At 40.2% G+C, this 25,095-nt stretch overlaps 1 protein-coding gene across 6 annotated transcripts in view; it reads right to left on the bottom strand.

The window, feature by feature from the left end:
* The window catches only part of LOC110986797 (unconventional myosin-IXb-like), a 78,228-nt gene that overhangs the window by 28,261 nt on the left and 24,872 nt on the right, over positions 1 to 25,095 (bottom strand). For 3 of the 6 annotated variants that reach the window (XM_087136531.1, XM_087136529.1, XM_087136528.1), the window contains exons 4-15: positions 22,609 to 22,771; positions 20,897 to 20,997; positions 18,484 to 18,700; positions 14,573 to 14,689; positions 11,787 to 11,921; positions 10,493 to 10,614; positions 9,206 to 9,353; positions 8,458 to 8,647; positions 6,714 to 6,789; positions 4,560 to 4,784; positions 2,298 to 2,340; positions 595 to 702 (exon numbers count right to left, since the gene is read on the bottom strand). In XM_087136531.1, the coding sequence (XP_086992657.1) occupies positions 595 to 702; positions 2,298 to 2,340; positions 4,560 to 4,784; positions 6,714 to 6,789; positions 8,458 to 8,647; positions 9,206 to 9,353; positions 10,493 to 10,614; positions 11,787 to 11,921; positions 14,573 to 14,689; positions 18,484 to 18,700; positions 20,897 to 20,997; positions 22,609 to 22,771 (1,645 nt within the window). Of the gene's footprint in view, positions 1 to 594; positions 703 to 2,297; positions 2,341 to 4,559; positions 4,785 to 6,121; positions 6,170 to 6,713; positions 6,790 to 8,457; positions 8,648 to 9,205; positions 9,354 to 10,492; positions 10,615 to 11,786; positions 11,922 to 14,572; positions 14,690 to 18,483; positions 18,701 to 20,896; positions 20,998 to 22,608; positions 22,772 to 25,095 lie in introns of all 6 variants that reach the window. The other 3 variants (XM_087136534.1, XM_087136532.1, XM_087136533.1) reach the window with 3 other exon arrangements.

Here is a 25,095-nt window from a genome sequence, read left to right on the forward strand (position 1 = left end):
ATGTGGTGTACGATGATTTTTTGCATCGTTACGTACATGTACAAACTTGCATTCATTAAGCACACTGTACATTTAGCAGGGCACCTTTCCACACGAGGGAAAATGCACGTTACACAAATAAACTGTAAGATACCCTTGTGTATGGGTACCAAACCTCATTGGTTATTGCACACGCGGCACAGCAGAGCTTTGACGGCCGGAAGCTCGAAGCCTGTTTTACTTGTGGCTGTGACCTAAACATTAGTGAATTTTGCCTGGTACTTGTGTATGTACTTTTTGCATAATTGACACCAGGCAAAATCGTCCAGTAGTTAAGAAACAGCCGTTGCCTAAACTTGTTTGAATGATGCGTCAGACTCCTGTGCACTCCTTGCGCAGATAGATGCAATAGTTGGGGGTGATAAATATATATTCATGTCATATAGTGGCGAAGAAGGAACTTACTGTCCCGGGAAGCAATGAGCAACCAAACCAGGGTTTGGGCAAGTAAAACCTTACCTCGGGCAAGTAAATTTTCAGTGCTAATTGTCCAACGGACAACTAGTTCAAAAAATTAATGTTGAGGCCTGAAGACATCCCATAGACGAGACTAACCTGAAATTGGGCACTGACGGTAGGAGGTAACTTCTTGGTCGAGGAGCGACGGAAGCCCACCATCTTCCTACTCATCAGCTTCTTCATGGACTTCAAATCTCTCAAACCCTGGATAAAAAAAACACACTAAAAGGTTCAACATCACTTCATCTGATTGTAAATCGACTTGTGTAAAAATCCCCATGAACAAGACCTACATGTACATGTACTTGTAAACAAGTTGATTAAGCCAGAAAAAAGCAGAATTGTCACAGAGCACAGCAACTGATATGATTTTGGAATTTTACGGGGTCAACTGTTATAAATCTCATGTGACTTCAGTTCTCCTTTCAGCAAATACGATCAAGCTTTTTTTAAACTACAAATAAACAGGCGGGGGGGGGCTGTGTTAAATCCGGAGGGAGTATATACCCCAAGATCTTAGCTGTCCCATGACTAATCTTTGGAAGTTTGCCAATTATGTAAGGCTATAGATCCATTACGAGTAAATCTGTGAAGTTTCAATTCAATCCAACAAAGCTATTTGTTATCATGGTCAGTTGTAGTTTGTATTCACAACTGTCGGCTGTGCACTGAAAACAATGGGAAAAGTTAGCATTTGGGGATTGTCTCTGAAAATCTGATATGTTGGGGGAATGATTATAAGTAAATTGGTGTCAAAATGACTGTAGGACATCAGTATAAAAACTGATTGCCCTGCACTACGAACAACCAGCGCTGCACGGTGCGACCAAAACAGTTGCGTTCGCACCTAAAAAATAATGATGTGCGACCAAATGTTTAATTCTTATCGCCAATGGCAACCATGATTTGTGCCCATTAATCGCTCCCCTTGTCAGTCGTATTTCATGAACGATCGCTGCCCAGTTTTCTTCTATGTGCACCCAGCGATGTGTCTCTATATAATCACATGGTTTTTATCCGTCTTACTATGCACACAGCAACATCAACTGCAACATAGCTTACATGAGGGTACATACACACATGTACAGGTACTGGGTACCCAAATCGACTGGTTGTGGTCGCACGTTGTATAATAGTATAGAGTTTGTATGGGGAGCTGAGGCATTTCGTGTATTCATAATGCACTAACAGTCTATGTACGCCATGATGCCAGTGCGATAAACTTGTTTCAGTCCCAAATGTACTTGAAGTTTGAAACCAAAGCTTCGGTTCCAGACACAGTATGAAATGTTCAAACGCAAGAGAACAAACTTGCCCTGTTTTTTATTTTTCAGTTTTTTTTTTCATATACATGTAATTGGTTGCCATTTTTGGTTGATTCCACAAGCACAAAATCCAAAGCATCTGTCCTGCGGACAATTGACAGAACAATGTTTCTGTGTGTTTTGTGAGATTTTTTACATGTAACTTGTGTATTTTGCAAATGTGTGCACAGTATGTACAAAAATCGACCTGGCACCTAACTTTTTTTTCTAGGAGGGCAGTGGCTCCTCATTTTAATTTTCTTCAAAAAGCAAAACAACTATCTGTATATTACGATCACATCAGAGAAAATGTAAGAGACCCTCCCACCTGAGTCAAGGTCAGCACTGTGCGCTGACTTAAGCTGGAGCCGTAATTCATAGAGGCCAGGCTTAAAACCTGGTGCTTTCAGATTTTCTGTGTTCTTTCAAAAGTTTTCAAAACATTAAAATGACAACCAACATCTAACTTTCATGCCAACAATCTAATCTCATTACCTTTGCAGGTGCAGCTTGGGCCCCTCGGAAGGACTTGTTTTTCCTTCGGAATTAAACATAAGCATGTGTTACTCTGCTGAATATTACAGTACCAACTTCAACAAGAATTAAAAACTCAAGCAATGTTACATTGTTCAAATTGCGGTCAATTTTTGATGGCCCATGTCTTATCTTGAACACTGAGTAGCCACCAATTTCGTCCAGACTTCTTGTCCAAACCAGTCTGTACCACGCTCGGCTATTTGTATGTGACTGATTATCTCAACAGACTGGACAAAAATAAGAAACAAAGGTTGCAGAATTATATATATGGGTATGGACCAAGTTGTTAAATCACCGTTTCCTGTTTTCTAGGCCTTAAATGGGTTGACAGAAAAATGGTTCAAGATGAGTAGCTTCCCATACTGTCTGAGCCATTACATCTTTAATACCCTAATGACAGATACCTATGTCTTAATTCAACATTTTCAATTTAGAGTTCTTAATTCAATTTATTGATTCAAGTACTAAACAGATTGGATTTCCAGGTACATCAGAGTCCACAGAACTGTAATTCATTATTTTTCTGGATTTATGACCAGACTCAGCAGCACGTTTAGCAGAACCATGGCAGAGCGCCCTATTTGTATGGGGCTTAAATTTCTCATGGCTTTAACAGTAGATCTTTGTGCGCTCAAGGTCTAAATCTACCCAGGAGCTACTGACAGTGATCGTTATGGCAACTGTTACCTTGGATTTCCATTCAAATGGGACACGTGTCAAGAGTAAAATTGGCTGCCATGCTAGCTAAACCACCAGATAATTGCTGAACTTGTTTTTGTATACTAGCCATTTTATGTGTAACTCTAGGATCAGCATTCCATTACAGAATTGATAACTTCACAATCATTTACCAGTTTGGTATGACATCCTGTGCATAATTTTCTCAAACAAAACGAGGAGGGCACTTGTTAATAAACTACCAACTGAACACACTGTGTGAGCACAAAAATGACAATATTTCTGACACAGAACTGCAAAGTCAACAATATTATCAACAGAGCACTAAAACTCAAAACAAGTGAGAAAAAAATGCAATGATGTATCGAGCATGCCAAACATGAACATAGCGGGTAAAAGCCCAGGGCTTGCTGCAGTTTATAAAAGGGCAAGCCCTAGTTAAGAAATGTACAAGACATCTTTCTTTCTCAGGCTGACAAAACTCACTGGAGATTTGCAATGGAAGCTGGACATGTATTTTGTTAGCATGAAGATGTCAGTATTGTGATGTGCCACGCTTCAAAACAGGCTTGACTTGCCCACAAATCAACAACTACCCCGGTGTCTGAAATATCCATCTCCGTAAAGTTTTTTTGCCTTGGTATTTTAGACATCCGAAGTTCAAGTTTTTCCTTTCCTTGCCATCTGAACGAGAGCCGACAAAAAAGGTTTTCTGACAACATCTGCTCGAACATGGAGACTGGGACAATGCTTAATTAAGATTTTTAAGCTGACAAACATGGCAATGAACCAGTTTCTTCTGGAGACGATGCTTGAAGCATCGCTAACAATAAATGTGAACTCTATGATAAATCACATCTCAGTTGTTTGCACTGGAAAATGTCCCCCTAAAGCATGTTAATTCTGAATGCAAAAGTAATGACAAAGTAAATCAAATATACAGTGAAAAGATTTCTAACAAAATGTACTTGTCAATGTTTCTAGTTACATGTTTATTTAAAATCTCAAGTCATTAACCCCATCTCCGCATAGCACTGTTTACGGGAAGCTTATTTCAAAGAATGCTACACGTCAAGGCCAATGTACAAAAAAGGATACCAAAACTCAGCTATAATCAATAAACCAAATAAATCCAAACACAGGATTTGGGCTTTTGACTGGTTTGAGGAGGGTTAGCATTCCACCTACTGTACACGTATGTATGAGGAATGATTAAATTGGATTATTAAAATCTTCCAGTGTCCACTTCTTTACTATTGCCTAACATTTACTTTTAGTAAACCTGGTAAGCAGTGGATTTTCATGACATGAAATCAAGCAGCTCTTTTAAAACCAATTTCTTTTCTGTTGCTGAACATTTAGTAAACCTGGTAAGCAGTGGATTTTTATGACATGACATCAAGCAGTCACAATGCAAGAACACTGTACATATATGTATGGTACCCAAGACAAGGGCAAGGCAGCCCACTCCTACAACCACCAAGTTTGTACTCGTGCCTTGCAGTGATGGGAAATAGAAATATCCCATCCCCTGACACCTACTTCATAACTCGGGCGGCTTTCCAGTACGAGTCGTCGTACAACAGGCTGGGTTTGAGTGTGCTCAGGCTGTGTTTATCTGGGCTCATGAGGGCCCTCTCCTCGCTGGGAAGGGGGGACAACTGGTCCTCCCCAGGACTGTCGGGAGCGCCTTTTGCTTGGGAGGCATTTTTGAGTTGGGCAGCGTGGGCATGCTTCCGGCCATGCACAGCCCGACGGTTTTGACGTCTGTGTATTGGGGAAGACGAGGAAAGCAAACAGAAAAAAAAAAACATGCAACGTAACATAACAGGCTCTCATGCATGCATTACAAAGGGGGAAAGGGGAGGGAGGTTAACATTTCTGCAACATTAACATGAAGGAGTTATGAGGGACACATGAATATTTATAATCATAACATCAATTATTCATAGCAGGTGGGATTATCTCATGAATTATTCATGCACAACATATTAATCAATGAAAACACATAACACTTGCAAAATGCATTATTCAACAATTAATGCAGGAGTGAAGGAAATGCAAATTATATTAACACAAAATAAACAAAAAAGGGGAAAGATTAAAACCTATGCTGAACTGATGTCACACAAATATATTACAGCACTGACGACTGAGAATGCACAGTCATTCACTGATCAAGGCGAGCGTAGAAAAATGTTAGCCTTCAATTTTTTATCCATTTGGGGAAAAAACATAACTGACTTCTGATTAATGAACTTGCACTTCTACAACTACTAAAATGGTATCTGCTAATGCAATTCTATTCCAATTACAGAGATTTTAACACGTTGACCGCCATGCATGACTTCAAAATGGGGCGTTCCCATTCGCCAAGTGTTGTACGCATATTTAAGAGATACCTTTCAGGTGTCTATTTGAACATGAGCATTTTACAGGAGTACGCCCTCCACACTGCCAGTAGGGTATTTGTTTTGTTCTTTGGTGATGCCAGTGTATTCAATTTACGTGAAACACAAGTAGCATTTCATTTCCAATGAGTAGTGGCAGGATGCCATGGGAGGGGGGGGGAATTTCACCACCTTCTTTCTTCCTCCTCTACCCCACCACTGAAAGGGCTCTAAGTTTGACAGAAGTCAGCCCTCGTCTGAACTTTACAAATTATGTTCTAAATCGATCAGTCCAACAACACTCCTCTGCAAAGGTAATTTGAAACGGTCATGCGGGAAAAATCACACAAATCAGACTGATTAAAATGGGGGAGGGTACAATCACCCACATGAATCTATTAAATTCTATCAAATTCCATCTTAATTTAGTGTGTTCTTGAGAATACCAAGAATATTGAGGTTGATATATGTAATACAAAACTGAAAACATCCATGGTTTTTTTCACTCAGCGAGCTGTCTATCATGATGTTCACAACAGATAGTACCGTGCATCCAAGGAGTCTGTTCAAGTCAACAAACCATTATCATGCACAAATGCACTAAAAAAAACACCTGCCAGCTATACACAGCCATTAACTTAAAAACCTGAAGCCAAAAACAATGACAAAAAACAGGTGTTGAATGCACGGTGCCGGCCAAGGGTTGGGACTTACTTTATCTGGCGCATGAGGCGGTACGTTTTAGCGGCTGAATATATTTTTCTACGACAAGATAAACACATCAGCTACGATGGTGAGCAACAAAGGCCAACCTTGCACTTTTTGTTTGTAGATCTCAACAACAATTGTTGGTAAATAACCAACGGCAAATCTGAAGATTTGTTTCCAATTTTGTCTTACTTTTTTTTTTCTTCAACTTTTTTCAAGCTCTAGTTCATTAATTTGAAAACCAACGAAGACACGTCAGAGACTTTCGGAATCAATTTTGATGCACAGAACAAGAATACATGTCTCTGCTAATGTACATGTACTTGTGGCCCAAAATACACTTATTACAGGCCAAAAATGTAAAAATGTGATTTCTTTAACCTAGTCCATCAACAAGAAATAAGACAATTCCACCAAAAAGGGCAATTGTTAGTTCACATCCACATTTAACATTGACACTTCTTTGACTCTGTGACCAACACTTTGTACCAACTATCATTTCATTTCTTCTAGTCCACTCAAAGTTAAATACAGACAAATTAAGTCAAGTCACTGGAGCTACAAATATTTTTGTAAGACGAAAAAGAGCACAGCCTACCTGAACATTTCTTCATCTCTGGCAGGGATGGTGATGGTTAAAGCTTCTGGACTTTTTAATTTCTTGGACCGTTCACCTAGAGCAAAGGGGTCACCAGACAACAGGTTGAATTATCAAAAGGCCTCAGAGATCAGGGCTGAAAGCTGGCATGGCAATTCGAACTCTCCCAAAATACCTGCTGTAATTCCTCCCTAGACATTATAGCTGCATGTTGAATCTATTGCTAATGCAGGTGGTCGTCTACCGATATACACGTTCCTCAACTATCAAGCACCACTGCACTGTACAATGTATGTGCTTTTTGACTCTGCCTCCAAATAAACACTCTGGGAAACAAAATGGGCCCCCCATGTACATGATCCCCATCTCCTTAAATGAGCCTCAAGCATTTGTCATTTACAAGCACATGTACACTTCTTGTCCGCTTACATAAAGATATCATACAAAAACATGCACACAAAACTGTTAAAAAAGCTCTTCAATATGATATATTATTCAGTCTGTTGGGCAAATCCAGGAACAAATTTTTTATGGGGGGTAAAACAAACTTGTTCAGGGGACCACAAATTGTGGACATTTATTTCATTTAACCTTGTACGGTCTTTTTGTGGGTAAGGCCATATTTTGAGGTCTTTTACACACTCTAGAAAGGAAGGGAAATGAAACACCCAACCCCCAAATTGCACTTCTATAATTATTTTTCTTTGGGGGGTTCCTTTTTGGGGGTTCTATGCCCCCCTGGTCTGACATGCTGGCGACCACTGACAACATGGGAAGAGAAAAGTTGGCAACAGGGAAGCCAGTCAGGTTCTTGTCCACAGTCTGAAAATAAGGCCTGAGATGCCAACATGCAGCTTGTTCAGGCCTGAAATTAGCCCCAAATTGGAAATAAAAAAGCCTGTGATCAGGCTAGTGCCTGAAAACTGGCATCCCTGTGACGACAACATGCATCACTGATTTCCTTCCAAAAACATTCATTCCGGAGTTGGTATCTCGGAAGATGCTGAAGAAACTTATGATCAAGTTTCCTCAGCCAGGCCACACTGTCGCTATCAGCTTTTAAACACGCATGGAATCATTTATCAACAGAGGTTCCAATCAACTCAAGGATTTCTGTTAACTCAAAGTCTGGACAACTCTGGACAACTTTTATTTAATCTTCAAGATTTGAGCAGATGTAAACGGCAACCAACGAAAACATGACTGCACCACCTACACGTGGAACGCGTGGCTTTTGTGACTGATTTTATCCTTCAAAGGTTGCCATATAAGCCGCCCAGCGTATAAGCTGCAGAGACATTTTTCAGCATGAGAATCAACATAGAAGCCACGGCTCATGCTCAAAAAATTATGGTACTGTGAAAAAAATAATAGTATATTCTGTGACCAGGGAAAAAATCTAGGCAACATCCAACACAGAGGTTGTAATAATGACAACGATAAGATAGTTTGAAGGTTTCAGGGCATTAAGTACCTAATTAGGAATACCTTTTCTTCAGGATGGTTGTGATGAACTAAATCTCACCTTTATTATTTGGGGGTTACTTTTTTGGGGGTTTTGTCAGTTTTTGATCATTTAAAATGCAAATTCAAAGAAGGAAAAAAAAACCTTGGAAAAATGTCCCTTTGACTTCCCATGTGGGTAAAAACAGACCCAATCCCTGACTTAAATTTGATACAATATGTGCACAAAAAGCCCAAGACATTGGCCTACGAATGCAACAAAGACACGGTCTCCACTCACCCCCAGCCTTGTATCGCTTTCCAGCAGCCATGAAAGCACTGACCGCTCGGAAGAATGCTCGGACGATGGCCCAGCGGAAGACAGCCAGCGGGTCCATGCCCACTAGCTCCCTGACAAATGCCAGGTTGCTGTTCTTGAGCACTGAGGTGATTTCCGGTCTCATCAGGTCTGTGTTCTTCTCTCGGAAATCCTGAATGGCAAAAAACTCAGACTTTAAGATTCTCGGCAATATCAAACCTTCCTTCTGCACAATGCCTGATACTAAATCGGTCATAACATGGAGAATGAAAATGGGTACAGCAAGAATCACTTTCAAATTCAGCCCCGTAAAATGGTAGAGAAATAGAGACAGTTTAGACCCAACATTCCTGCCACATTGAGCAAGAATTTCTAACTACTATCCCCAACTCCTTAATCATTCTTTTTTTGTGAACCGTCTTTAACTCGTCAAAGCAAACCATGTACAGGCGTTCAGTCATTACTCAGGTTTCTACCACAATCAAATGCCTGAGTAGATAGACCACACTGTCAAGTTTCTGGGATTTCCTAAAATACCAAGTTGGTTTCTGCAAACTAGTCCAGCTCAAAAACTGACTCCACTACAATATTGCTGCTGCTACCCTCATTCTACCCCCCCCTCTCTCTCTCTCTCTCTCTCTCTCTCTTCAGAAGCCCTGGAAAGAACAAGCTGTGAAATCTCCAGGCCACTTTCCTAGCGTCGATGTGCCTTCCTCTCCTTTTTACTCACCTTCACTTTGTAATTAACCTTCCCTGCATAGTGGACAATGATGAAGGAAGCCTGTTCAAGTTGCACGTTCCGGAAGTAGCTGTTGTTTTTGTGATGCGAGGTGAATTTCTGCAGGAGATTCTCTCCGTTTGTGTCTTTGGCTGGAAAACTGACAAAAATGTCAAGGTATCAGGTTTAGCTTCTTTTTTTCCTCTTTCCCATTTCAGATTAATAAAAACCAGCATCTGGAGCTCTTCCTAAGTGTTGTCAGGATTGAATAAGTCGTTATGAATGTATCTCTGATATGTTATCAGACTGACTAATGCGTCAAGACAGCATACACTGTAAATAACAGTTATGACTAATCACTGTTGACAGCTTATATGCCATCCATCTGAGGGAAATGCTCCACTCCTGGTGGCCATCACGGAAGATTCTATGTGTCCATTACCAATGACATCATCTGGAGAATTGGCCAAGCACTGAAAGGGAAATTGCTCAGATGCATTCCAAAAATGGTCCGAAAGCAAAACTGGGTAATCACTGGAAAGAGTTCTGTTTTCATCTTGTCTACCGGCAGGGTGGATTGCCCCACAGGGACAGGTTGTCTCGAAAGCTTCAGTGCAACTCTCAGCAATACCACATACTGGCTTGAACATAATCTTCCTGAGTCACTTTTTGATAACACGCAGCGCCGCTTTAGGGCACATCAGGGACAGATTTTGCACTGTGTACATGTCTAGGGGGAATAATTTCACACTTCAGTAGAAAAGAAAACTGAATGAACAGAAATGTTCTTTTTAAATGGGATGTATCTTTCCCAAGAAAAACTAAACAGAGTGTGTGAATAAATGCATACAAAACTTACAAAACATCAGAAGTACAAATTCTGCTCAGACTTTTTTAATTTCATGAATACTTTTGCCTTGTGTTACTTTTTACACTAAAAAAAATTTATTTTGCGGAAAAGTTAGCCATTTGTAGCATTAAGCATTTTGTAACTGACACTTTGTGGTTGACATCCACAAGATGACGCTCACGATAAAGTGGCAAACGGTCATCGCGTCAGCATCATGTTTGAAATAAAAAATATGACTGAAATGATTAAACGACTGACCCACATGTTCGGTATCTATCTCAATGTACACACAGACAGGGCCATATTCCCTTGAGAGGAACACACCAATGTAAGGTTACACAACCAAGAATGTACTGCAAACTGAAACAGTGCCCACACTTTTCAGTAATTTGAGAATATTCCAATACAAGGTGGTCAACCAACACATGCCCAGACCCTTGGCTACTTACTTGCAATCATCGTTTAATATATGTAGAAGTCCCGTCGGTCTCTTCTCTATGAGCAACAAGCAGCCTGTATTGTCTATGAACTCTATGTTCTTCCATATGATGCCCTCTCGTCGGTACTCCTCCTGAAACATCCAACATCTTGATTTGAGCAACAGGAAATTCAAGCAGGATTTGGACCCACAGACTTCCAGGATATTGATTCCTCACCAACAGAGCTTGCAGCTCAATATTACGGGTCTTTTGCTTTTTGTCACTCTATGAAAATATTTAACTAACATACGGTACATGAGATGAAATTTTAAAAACTGCGGCCCTCTGATTGTTTCCTTCCTTACTATTAAGAGTTCAATATTGGTTGCCTGCTAACATCCAGATGTGGCAGATAGTGTGGTGTTGAATAAGCAATACACTCCTACCATCGGTACCGTGTCTCAGATAAGCTTGTGAGAAGCAGCGAAAAGTTCAGCATGTGAATATATATGCTGCAGAGAGCCTTTGCAGTTCTGTACCAAGTTGTCATGAGTTAATGTTGTACCTCTCCAAGATCCCCAACCAAAAGCTGGCTAGAGCCTTTGGTCACACTGTCATAATTTGGGCCATATACCAGTAGCCCCCCCGATGGAAAAAGTCTTGAGTGACAAGCTTGGCAAATTGTGGACGCACACGTAATGGCATCTGTGTGAATCTGAAAGAACCTTGGTCCTGATAAGTAAGAAAGGGTGGCGACAGTTTTGAGCATGTTTAAACCTATCGTGGCCCAGTAACGATTTAGTGAAAAGGTGGGCCAATATTTCTGCAATCCTTATTCAATCTGGTATATTCTTCAAGCCATTGTACAGAAATTTCTGTGGTTAATAAAAGAATTTTTATAATGATTCAGAATAAATTTATAAGACTATACTAGGGTCTAAGATGTTTTGCTAACTACATGTATATAATGAAGGTGATAAATCTTCATTAATCTAAAAACAATCAAAAGTCAAACACAAAATAATCATTTTTAATCATCTAGACTAGATCATAAAATATCTTGTCATGAATGTGGTGAATCTGCTTCATATTTGTATAAATGCCCATAATATTCCTAAGCATATCCATTAGCATTGGTAAGAAGTTGTACTTAGGGGCTCTGTATTCCCAACTCATCATGCTCAACATGCCCAGCGTTAATCAAGGGCTATCTGGGAAAAAAATGGTGTGACGTAGGCTGCAGCAGTGATTATTAATTGGTTTATTTGACAAATTTGCAGAACACCTTTGAGAACCAGTTGAAACCTGTAATTGTGTCTCTCACCTGTTCTATTTTGAAGACGTGTTGGTTGAAGTAATACTGGAGATGTTCATTTGCGTAGTTGATGCAAAATTGCTCAAAGCTGTTGTGGACAAAATCTTCAAAGCCGAAAATGTCTAGCACACCAATGGAGTTGCCCTGCGTGGAAGAAACAAAGTCCACATAAACATTTATTCTTGAGTAACTTTAGAGCACCTTGCACTGAAAGCGTACCATCTGAAATATAATCTATCCACTTTCTACAAATGAAAGCGCTACTTCAACAGGCACATTTCGAAGCAAATTGACAGGACTGCATGAACTTTTGAAAAAATACATGTTACCGGTACTTGTTGATTAAAGATCATAAGCAGGAGTGTGAAATGAAAGCAATGTGTCATATTCAATTTCATAACAGCCATCGAAAGAGAAAGTATAAAATTAGTACATTCACTGTTTTTCTAAAAAGCAAAAGTTACTTCGTAATATAATCAAAACCTGCGACTTCCTCTGGAATTTTAATTAAAACATTGACAGAACTTGTTCTGCAATTAGTTGGAGACAAAACAGCTTTTCTGAATAACAACCTGTGTAACAGTGCAGTAATGGAGTTCAAAACTTTACATTAACCCAAACCAATTTTTATTATAATGCTTATTTTCCGCAAATGCACAGGGCAATCAGTGCAGTGAACTTTAAAAAAAGGAAAGTTTTCTGATACACATCAATGTTATCTTAACACTTGAATCAACAGGTGCACTTTTCCATGCATGGCCTATTGAAGAAAACATCCTCATATTGAATCAAAATATCTTCTCCTTTATCTGAATGTATTTTGCAATATGGATTCCTATATTTATGAACAACATCTTGGTTGATATAACACGCCATCGTAGGATACCTCAATACCACTACAAAAAGTTACTGCAAATGAAACCAAAAAGTGATGCATTTGATAAAAGTTTAAAACACTGTATCACATTACATAAAAATGCACTGCACGAATAGGGCATTTTGTGCACGTACCACGTTTTGCAACTGAGGCTCTGAAATTTGGCCACACCAGAATGAAAGAGAGGCACCGTGACATCCATTCACAAATCCTCCTTATCGGCAGTGGCTCGTGACAAAAACCTGGCCGATGACTTTGGGGGGGGGGGAGATTCAGTCAATACTAATGACCAACATGTATCGCAGAACTAATTCCTCTCGTATTGGTAATCATTCCTCCTGGCTACCACACAGCCAATGTACGGTAGAAGTGCCACTGATGAGCAGTCAAAACCTTGGGCCGCAACACAGATGGTTTCACCAGATGAAACCATCTACAGACTTCTCGCATTACTTAATGTGTGCATGGCCGGCTTAACTTTGCACAAATATCACTCTTAGTCGGTGTTAGATGTTTACCGTCACATGTTCATTTGCCCCATTACTTCTCAAGAGGCTTGCATTTTCATAAGTGGTTTCATTTCATTTATTAAATTTGCAGGTACAAATAAACATTCAATATATGCACAAGGAAACATGTACACAATGCAAGAAAAACTTTCATAAAGAAATACACAGCACATAACAAGTAGCACCCTTGCAAAGTAAACTTAATTACTATGTAGTTACTCTCCTTGGCATTAACTAATAATTCAAAACACCACCAGTCAAATACAGAAATTAAAAAATCAATCGATTTTTATTCATTGTTTGATGGCTGCATGACAGCTCGCCATAGCCCTGCCTGCCAATGGAGGGCAAAAATATGGGCCGGAACATAGAAAAGGTAATCCCCATACAAACAAAGGGTTGGTACTCAATAAACTAATACAAACTACATACATGTATGCATAGATGAACATCTCTCACAGAGACCTCAGACAACTGGAGGTAAACATACATGTAAGTGTTAAACCACAAGAAAGTCCCACATGTCCCAAATAGTCTTTGACCCATTCAGATCTTACAAGCACGTCTGACTGCAAGTAACACAACACGTGTACATGCGATCAACATTAATCTTGTGCAATTGCTGATATTTCTTCAATCTTTTTACAGTCCATTTGTGAGCATTTAAATGAAGGTAAAGGGCATATTAAAGAACATGAGACTTTCACATTCACTGCACCCTACGACACAGCAGTGTGTGTTGAAATATGCTACTCCAGTTTCTCGTTGTAGTAAATTTAATGACTGGAGGAAAAGAAGTTGTGATCAACACCTCTGTCTTTTCACTAGTGTCCTTTAACTGGCCAAAAGTTCAGGCAAGATTGAGCTGGGATCTTTCCATTTAGCTTGCTGTATCTGACAACCATGGCTTGGACTTCTTGGTTTCCATTGAGTCCACAGTCTGCAGGATTTCTCGGCATGAACGGTATGCGACTGTAATGCTGCCCTTGGCTTGACTAAAGTGCAATTTCTAGAAGGGGTTACCAGGGGTGCACACATTTTGGGAGAAGGGGGTTAGTCTAGAAGGTGTGTTCCCTGGTTCCAGCCAATATTCTAGAGTTAGGAACCAGACATGCAGCGGACACACTTACCTTCATATGCACCATAAGGCCCTATCCCATTTATTTGGCTGTGGCTGGCAATAACAGAATGTCTATGGAAAGTAACGTCAGCTGCAAGCCCAAGGCTCCAATAAGTGCATACATTATTTCCAGCCGAAGCCAATTGATTTAAACCTACCCTTATCACCAATTACCACATGAGACTCGTTACATAAAAGTCCTACATATGAACAGCAATGCTTCACATTTTCAATGCTAAAGTACTGTGCACATGGATTCCATGGGTTACGGAGTGCAACATCTGTTTACCTGATGTTCCCCAGTTTTCTCGTAGCGGGACAGGAGAGCGTGGTTCACTTGAAGCACGATCCACTCAAATAAGCCGCTATACAGCCCCTTAGCCAGGGCATCTCTTGTTGCTAAAGCCTGCAGAGATCAAGGCAAAAAGGGGAAACAAATCTCGTCAGCGGCATTCGGCAAAGTTTGTTCAATATTTTATTTTTACGCATTTAAGGTTTTTCCCAGCTGTGTATCTTCCGTTCTTCTGGAGTGGTCTTTATTAATGGAAAAAATTGCATTGTGTGTTTATTTATATCTGTTGATCCAACAGTACATTTAGTGCCAATTATAGGATGAAGTGACAATTAAGAAGACAACGAAGAAATGTCAAGGTGGGAGGAAATTCCTGGATAAATATTCCAGGGAAAACCTACGGAGTCAGGTAGGGACTGAAAACCCAATCCACATTCTGACAAAGGTGGGATTTGAACCCCGGTCGCAGGGGTGACAGGCAAGGAAAAATCCATTACATCAACCTGACTTCCCTGAAATACACTTTTAGTTTCAATGCATATCCATCCCAATAAGGAATTTAAATTACCGGTACCTATTCAGGAGTTTACTGGCATCTTTAGGAACCCAATAAACACAATTTTTCTGAAACAATTTTATGAATGTGGTAAAAAAAAAAAAAAACTCTTGACACCACAGCTTTGCTTTAATATTTGAAACGGTTATGCGTACAAGCTGACATCCTTTTGAAACTGGTGAGGACTGTTCAGGGAAAAAATCATGATCAAGTTACAACTAAGGAAATGAAGAACAAATGGGATTGCAATTAAAAAGTTGCAAATGCATCTGAACAGTAGCGGAATATGTGTAATACACCAAATTCCATATATGGAAGGTGATGTAAGAACATGTACATGTACTTGATGAGAGTGTGCATGCACAGTGGACTGTGCTGTGTGGTCTCAACATGTAGTTATCCAAGCAAAGAGTCCCAGAGACACACCACAAGTACTTACCGGTTACACTGTATCAAGTGGATTTGAACTACATGTACATGTAAGCACAAACTACATGTACATGTAAGCACAAACTACATGTACATGTTAGCACAAACTACATGTACATGTAAGCACAAACTGCACTGTAAGAGCATCTGTACTGTACTAGGCGAAGTAACACTCACATGTGTAACCTACTACATGTATATCATGCTCTCAAATAAGACTTTTCCTACATGCAGATGTTGAAGTGTTTTGAAGCATATAATGGGTAAATGGCTAAAACCTTGACTTGCATTTTTACCGATAAAGCAGCCTCAAGTCACGACCAATCATCAACCCTTAAACTCGGAGTGTTACCTAATTTTTTATGAACCCGAGGGTTTAAGGGTCGAAATATACATGTTTAGTTTCAGGAGCAGCTCCACTGACATTCAGCTCCAGAGTTGGCTTCATGTACTGCTTGGTCTCACACACCCCTTGACGGTCAAATCATGGCATTTGTTTTACATTCTACCCCACAGTTTGGCTGAGCAATGGCTCCTGAGTTGGACCAAGAGAGGGTGCAATTTTCCTTGCAACAGAGGCTCCTTTGGTAGAAACTGCGCATGGCTGGTTCACTAACAACTACTCTTACAAAACACCAGCGCTGCAGTCACATCACTACCAACAAATGGAACACCCCCGACCAGCATGGCTCTTTTTTAACCAATGAGGGGGTGTTTCAGCTCAGGGTGGATACTTCAGAAAGACCAACACGTACATGTGCATCTATCTAATCTGTCAATTCTTTGACCCATTCGAGCTTTCCATACGCACTTGTCATACTCCTGAAATCTCAGCCATTCCATCAAATCTAAACCTTTCCAATACTAGCCTAATGTTACCTGCCATGTACATGTACTATGTACAAAAATAAACAAACCTCTGCTACATTTGCCATGATTAATTCCCGCCGCTCGATTCTTTCTCGTCGGTGACTGATGTCATCGTATTAAATTTAGTGCACCATTCATCACTCGAAAATTCAGAGTGCTTACATGTAAATCTGTCATGTCCAGATGGGACCCTAACATTCGCCAAGTACTCTTTGTTCTCTGGACTGCCAACAGTCAAATAAGACCCTTAACGTACATGTCTCATCATTAATTTTCATCTGTTCATTTATTACATGTAATTATTGTTCAGCAGATGGCCCCTTCAATCCACAACATTTACAGGTACATGTGAATCCCTACAGATCCAAATACGTAAAATAAACATCTAAAGATACAGCACCGGGTACATTCGTGCAGCACAAACGGAAAGAAAACATGTCACAGAAATTTAAAACTGAGCAATGAATTTCGAGCTGTTACACATTAAAAAATCAAGGACATACTGTTAGTGGGTACAGGTACGTAAATCAGACAAGTCACTTAAGCCTTTAAAAAATCAGCAAGATCAAAACTGAGCTTTAGATTTATCCAAGATCTATTTGAATCCAACCTATAGAACTATATATTAAAACTAGAGCGCTAATTTCTCATTCTCTGCTTGGAGAATATTTGACACTGTCCTGAGCGCAGACATTTTGAATCCATGTGCGTGCTTGTAGAACACTCAAAATCAGATTGAATGAATATCGAATAACGTATTCTAAATGCAACACGCAAGTACAACATACGTAAATGTCAGCGCGTCTTTTGAACAAGGCGCTCACGTACAGAGCAATGGCACAAGTTTATCTACATGTACCTCAAAAGCGGATTATTTTAAATTGAATGTTTCCCTAACATTTGAGCAAGGTTGTCCAATTTTGTATGCATGTCTTTCGATGTCTGTCTTTTGATGAATAAGTTCATCTAAATCAAAACTTTGTTTCCTTAATTCAGTCAGCATTATTGAGTTGAAGGCTCTGGAGCAGCAGCTGTTGTGCACCACCGATACCGCTAAAATCTGATTTTTAAAAAATTCAAAATATGCACACGCGGTCGCATTTTTTTGGGCATAGAGCAAAATGAAATGCTCATTTACCGATTGTGGAATCAGGTTGTTTGCGTATCGGCTTTGTTAACATATTTTTTTTTTAGAATACAGACGCAGATATACAGAGTACAAATAGCTGTTTATAGTTTTTATATGTACCTCTGAGATCCAACAGGAGATTGAAAAGACTTCTACAAGATCGAGGAAGGTAGAACCTAGCTGTTATTGCTGTTTTACATGGCACTTGCTACAGTCAATAGGCTCAGATGCCTTCCCATGCAGACCCCCAGAACCTCAGTGAGTGGTATCCTGCTCAGGAGACTCATCTTTTTCTATATTATGGAGTCGGTAGAATTTCTGGGATTCTCATTCCTGAATGACCCTTATTGTTGGCTCCGACCGAGGAAAATAAAGAAATTTTTATGCCACTGACCCCGTCAGGAATTTCCTACCCCAAAAATAATCATGATTTAAGAATTTCAGGGGAAAAGTACTTTAAGTACATGTGCATCTGACTTTTTTCTTCCCTCTTTTTCCCTGACCGACCCTCCCTGAAGGTTGAAACAAAATGAAAGCCAGAAAATTGACTATGGGTGCCCTAAGTTGCACCTCCTAAGGGTTTCTATCATTTTCAAGCATATCTCGGTCTAACAGACTCACAGAGGTTAGTTCTGGTGTCTATATCCATGTTCCTCAGGTCAAGGAGACCAATCCTAACAGTGACAAAAGCATGAGGTCATTAGGTTGAGATAGCCATCTTAAATTCAAACATGGCTGCCATTTTCAGAGTGGCCATCAACTGCCCACGGAAAATTCAAGCCTCATTCGTTTCCTGCACAATGGGAGATTCGAGAAATTTGGAAAGGCTCCCAGCTGAAAAGTGCAGGGGGAGTTAGGACTAAGGCAGCGAGAGTTAATTACAATCTATTCTAACAAGAACTCCCCAATTTTTTTATCACCAACCTCTGACATCCTGTATTGCACTACAAATTGGTCGCCGCTGGCCATAGATTTCCGCTTGGTCAACACCGATACCAGCGTTTCCTGCTTGACCTTGAGGAGATCCGACACCAGCTTCACTGTGGCAATGTTCTTGATGGTCACATACTCTTCATGCTCATTGCGCTTGCGGAATGTGATGTTACCAATGTGCAGGACGGCCGAGAGAACCGAGAAAATTCTGGATGCGGGAAAAACAACGGAATATGATTACCAAGTGTGGCATACAAGAAAACAGACAAAACTATTAACTTCCTGGTTCAGGTAATAAAGATCTGAATGCAAGAATACAAAGCCTAAACTACCATAACAGCGCCTCCGGTTGAAAGAGTCTTCCAAATTAAGGCTACATACCCAATTCATGTAATTTGGTAATGATCATGCCATGTTCACATCATTCCATTTAAAAAAACCAAGGATAAGAACGTTGACTTCAGTTAGGACTAACTTACTGTCACGTTTGCAATGTACCATCCCAACACCAGGCTGAAGTCGGTATTTGTAATGTTGGACAAATTCCTTTACTTCAGCTTTTATTACACTTCAAAGTGATCCATGTTAAATCGAAATTCTGTCTGCAGTAAGCTTTTTACGGGTAGTGACAGCTGTGAAACTCCAATGAAAATCTGAACAGTGGAAGTTCCACTATTTCAGGGTTATGAAGTTACCTACTTCAGCCTGGTTTGGGGATGGTGGGTCACATTTATGCACTAATAATATGAATTTCGTCATGTTAGAGGGGATTTCAAGTGCAACTTATCGACAGCTGAGGTACATGAACATGGCAATTACAAACCAATAATTCAGTTTAACTACATGAAGCTCATGACGACCAAAACACAAAGAACATGTACTGGTAACTGTCAGGTTTGTGTTTCAACTTTCGGTTTCTGCAAATTGTTCAACTGTAACAATATGTATTTGGGTATTGATTTCTTATTCACCACAACACAATGGCCATGATACCATCACATGATAATAACTGAGCTGCTTTAGCACATTTGCTTAAGCGCAAAAATATCTTGCTTGAAAAACAAAGGTTACCAGCTCAAACTCTAAGTGATTGTCATGCTAACCAAAAGACAGCTAAATGCCATTATAAAACAATTGGCTGGTAACTTGATTAATCAAGCAAGGTTTTTCCACATTTAAGCAAATTGTATGCTTTAAGCAGATCTATGAATTTTTCCCTCAAGAGGGAAGTTGGTCATCTTCCATGATGATGCACAATGAGTCTTTGTATACAAGTAGCTGTCTGCAGTGTGAACAGCCTGCTTGCCATAAACAAATGCCTCTTTTCATATCATTTCCTACTGTGGTATCTCACAAAGTTTCCATGGTGTTCTGTCATCTACTGTACCACTTGTGTCCAAAATAATCCAGAATAGTTCAAGGAGATAAACATGTACTTCATGGGTGCACCATTGGGTCTTTACAATCAAAGTTAACCACAGCAGCCCTATAACATAAACAGAATCTAAAGTGTACTGTCTAAAACCCTATCTGGGAAGGCCATGCAAGGTGCAACATCTCACACAGCGTCCAACCCCGTAGAGTGATCTCCTATCCGAAAGTGATCCATGAAGATTTTCAATTTTTTTCTACAATTTTTTTTGCCTGAAGTAAATATTTATAAACACTGTATACTCAGTGCTTGTCCGAGAGCTTGCAAAGAAATTCACAAGCTGACTCGGGTGAGACTTGAACCCACAACCTCCTGCATACTAATGCAGACGTCTCAACTACTCGACCACCGAGCTTGCGGGGGTCGGCTGGCCGGTATAACTCAGATGTAGTAGTCGGTACTGCAAACTATTTCAAGATATAGTTTGCGCCTGGGAGATATTTTTAATAATCAGGGAGATGTGCAAAAAAACTTGTAGTTGAAAACTAACATCTTCCCGACGTACACTCCGATGATCCATGAAGCTCAGAACAACAACAAAAAATTATCTATGGTGTCCACCTCATGTTTAATACCCCACAATGCATTAAAACACGTCCAAATGATGTTTCATGCTATCCTATCAGTCAAGTGCATATCCCAAGTGTCTTGACTACGGGATGTACCCATTCCCACACTAGACACCTGAGTCCCATGGTATCCTCTAATTCCACTGCATGTTTTTTGGTGTCCTACAAAGTGGAGACCAATAATACCCTACCCGACAAAGGATCCCCCAGTGCCCCTTGCTATCCCATAATTCATAGGCACATCATGTGATGCACCAGTTGACAACAAACCAACTAGTTTCCCGTGGTATCCCACAATTCTGCCTACCCAATGATACCCTACACCATTAGGCATCCAGTGGTGTGTAACCCACAAGAGATCTGCTTGGGCTTCATGGAATCCCATAACTCCATCTGATCTCACCTTTTCATGGTCTCCCGGGAGAAGCCCACCATCTCCATGGACTGCTTAAGCCTTGTGTACTCGTACTTCTCATCAACCCCCTCCAGCGTGAAGCAGTGGCTCTGTCAAACAGGGAGAGGAGGGTAAGGAGGAATCAGAAAGTTGTCAGGGTTGGTCTCACATTAGTCAGGGATGGCCACAGGATATGAATAATCTATCGGGACTCCAAGTCTTGAAGCCTGGCTTAGATGGTGCAAATTTGGCAGTGTCAAAGTCACTTAAGGGAGTGTATTAAACAGGAACAGACTAAGCAGCATTTTGAGGTGATTATCTGGATCATCTCTCATACTGACTGATGTAATTACCTTAGGTAAACAATAAAAAAATAAGTTTTCCCTGGTTGGCTCCTATCTCGCAGACATTGGGAATGGAAGGAATACTGCCAAAAGGAACTTCAGAGCTCTGCAACTCCTCCTTTGAACTCTACTGAGAGGTTCTTGTACTACTTTACGTTTCAACTGTGTTTGAAATGCCACCTGTCACAATCCTTACCAACACATCCAAGTGCAAGCATACAGATGGACAGATATGAAGAAAGGCGCCAACCACAAGTGCTCTTTTTACCCGGTGACAAGTCCCACAAATTATTTGTTCTTCATGACTTGACTCAGGCTTTATTTTAATTATTCTATTCTAATTCTGTAATACCATGGATTCAACATTTTTCCGAATAACCTTATCATTTTTCATTTTTAAACAGGCCGGTGAACTGAGATTTCAAAACTGAACTTCTAAGATTTCAGTGGGTGCTGTGCGATGCTAATGAAGTCAGAGAGGCAAAATTCTCAAGCATACATGTACCATGTCTACTGAATATGCAAATATAAATATTCAAATTAAGTTTGATGCATGTCAGCATTTACGGTACATGTATTTGACTTTATATGTGAGTAGATCCCACAAAATGAGTGTTACAGCCTATTTTTCATGAGTATATTTTACTTTCAAGTAAAGTTAGCTCTTTGGTTTGACTCATCACTCAGTTTGTCATCCCGATGATAAAGGTTATGACGAGAGTGAAAGTTTTTAAGGTTTTTTTTTTATTGATTTATACTGTGCAAGATTTGCTTGCAGCTCACTTTGTACACACACACATCCTTACACAGCTATACTTGCGGGGTATTTCCTTTGTTCTTGTGTACAAAACTCCCACACAACACGCAAAAATTTCAAATCACTCCAATTTAAACCAAATTCACTTTCCTGGGTTGAAATTTCGACAGACCGTGTCCCTTATATAAAACACTTCAATTTGCGACAGATTTTTACCCATCAAAAATTTCCCCTTTTTGAGTTATTTCCAAATATCAGTTTCGTGAAATTCTTGTGGGGTAACAATTTTGGTACCCCACAAGGTAAAAACTGGCCTTGTGGGGTACTTCCCATTGTTCCGGTACCACACAAGGCCCCATGTATAAGCGTACATGTACACATGACAGATTGAGGTACATGTAATGTGGTGTTCCAACTACTGCAGGAGTAGCAGACATACAGGAGACACGCAAATCACCATTTACTGAGAAGTTGATCCACAAGGTCAAGTGCCTGGTACCACGCTACCTACAACTGTTGTGCACATCACAGCACACCTGATGACAACACTGATAACGGTTCCTAAGGGTGGTCCATTCCATCTAGTCGAGGTGAATCGCTGTGCCTCCGTTTTGACATACCTGGTTCAAGTAGTAATAGTCCTGTGCCTTCTCTAGCCACAAGCTCTCCCGCTCGGCATCTTCGGCGCCTTGGAGCAGATAGTAGAATACATGGTAGTTGCGCTCGTTGGGGGCTTGCGAGACGATCCGAGATTTCTCCAGCAAGTACTGCTCCACGATAGCACTGCAGAATCAGGGGAAAAAAACACATTAAAAAAACAGAAAGCATTAGCACACCTTTACAGTACAAATCACGCAGATATGTACCGGTACATGTACATGTATGTGCCCAACAATATGAGAGCACTGATGGCTAAAAACTGGTAATGAACCTTCTTTGATGACTTGAGCTGACAGTGCTTAAGATCATCCTTTAGTTGTTGCACTTGTTAAGATTTCTTAATGACACTGCTGAAACAACCACTGAAAGGGCACATTTGATTTTTCTGGATCTATGATCTATGATTTGATCTATGACTCTTCCAACGGTTGAATTTCACCATGTTGCAATCGTGAAACTCAGGGCTTCCAATGTTTCGGATGGTCACATATGCAAGCAACCAACACAACATGGACTTAAGAACCCCATGTGGTAGAACCTAGTCGTGTGCCTGAATGAACTTGGCTATAGCTATCAAGAACACACGCATCTATGGAAATAATAGCCACTAGCCAGTGCCTTCCAAAGGCACACACAAGCAATTCCATAGCCAAAAAGGTGCCATACATGTACATACACACATGGTACATGTACATGAGTTTGTATAAGTACCAGTACCCAAACCACCTCAACCAATACATGTGCGTGTATGCACCGGTGCAATTTACGTATGACATGACTTCAGAAACATTTAATGCTTGAGAGAAACTTTACCAAAAATACTGTATACATCTTCTGGAAAAGGGCACATATAATTATAAAGTGACCACCATCCATGTGGAGTAAGTCTCAGAATAGGAGAAAATTCAGGAGAGTTCTAAATCTGTGACAACATCGTCTTAGGCAAAAGACCTCTCAAGGTAAACAAACGATCACATGATGGGAAACAGCCTACATGTACTAAAACAGTTGCACCATGTGCACAATACGGTACAATAAAGAGATAAAGAGTTCACACTTTCTATTCTATTCTAACTTTCTATTCCTAGTAACCTGAGTAGCAAGGGTTATTATGGAAGCCATGGGTGTACATGAATTATACATGAATTAACTACACAAACATCCAATACATGTACTGTACATCTTTGATGTACATGTTTAAATTGTGAAACTGGAAGTAAAAATGAGTGTGGAAATGCAGGGCTGAATTTTTCTCCTCTGACAGAGCTGGTTTGTCCATGATTGATAGGACAGATGAGGGATGAGTTACATGTACAGTGTGACCCTGTAGTCCACATCTCTCATTAGCTCTTTTGGGGAGGTCTGAGGACCACAAAACCTCTTTGAACCTTGACCACTATGGAGATTTGAAGACAGGGGCCATCTACATGTGCGTGGGTAAATCTGGGGCAACAAAGACCAAGAAAGTTTTGCTTTTTGGGGGGTTGGGCTTTGGAGGAGGTGGGTTTTTATAGACTTTATGTCCAGAAATGTTTCACTGGACGTTCCCCATGACCCCATTAAATGGCAGAAAGCACTGTGAGGGGTTTTGTATGGGTTTTGAATGCTTAAACCGCCATTGGTGGGAGGCACCACAAATGACCAGTGATAGTGGCTTATATCACAATAAATATCATGATATCAGCTCTCTGCAAAAAAATGGATAATACGGAGTACAAGTACGTTGTCTTATTTTCCCAAAAAAACATGACAGCTTTTCATCAACTAAGCAGAAATCACCTCATTTTGCTTCAACATGTATGTACAGTATGGGGTGGAAATCCTAGGGCTGAATCCCACAAGGATCACAAAACATCAAATACCAGGCCTGGTATATGGACCATGTGGGACACACAATACAATTGTACTGTTGCCCTAATCTTTGCCCTGTTGAAATTTTTCCTGTCGCTTTCGGGCAAATGCAAATACACGTGCAGTTTTCATTTGTACTGTCTACAATACTGCTTTTTACAAGTGCAACACAAAATGTTTGAAGGTTAGTGAAACGGTACCATATCTTCAGTGTAAACCAACACATCATTTACTTTCTGAATTAACTACATGTACAGTATAATAAATTAAGAGCAAGTTCCCATAAAACAGTTTTCAAGGCCCAAAATCAGTCCACCCCCCCCAATTTTGAACAGACTGGTACTGGGCTTTATGGAAAGCTAATAACAAAATCACGAGATGGCTTTGCCACCTCCCCATTTTTTTTAACAGATAAACATTTACAGGTACCATAAAATATCAAATTATCCACTCTGAAAAACTAGTGACGGGGAAATTACCTCCACTGACACAAATATCACGGGTCTGTGCACACCTCCGGGGCTTCATCATAAACATAAACAACTCACGTTGAAATGAAACTCATACCCTCTGGGGAAAAGTTCCCGTCCCCGCAT

Source organism: Acanthaster planci, linkage group LG05 (genome assembly GCF_054643075.1).
Source record: "Acanthaster planci isolate LZ-2023a linkage group LG05, COTS_SCS, whole genome shotgun sequence".
In the NCBI taxonomy this organism is placed as follows: Eukaryota; Metazoa; Echinodermata; class Asteroidea; order Valvatida; family Acanthasteridae; genus Acanthaster; species Acanthaster planci.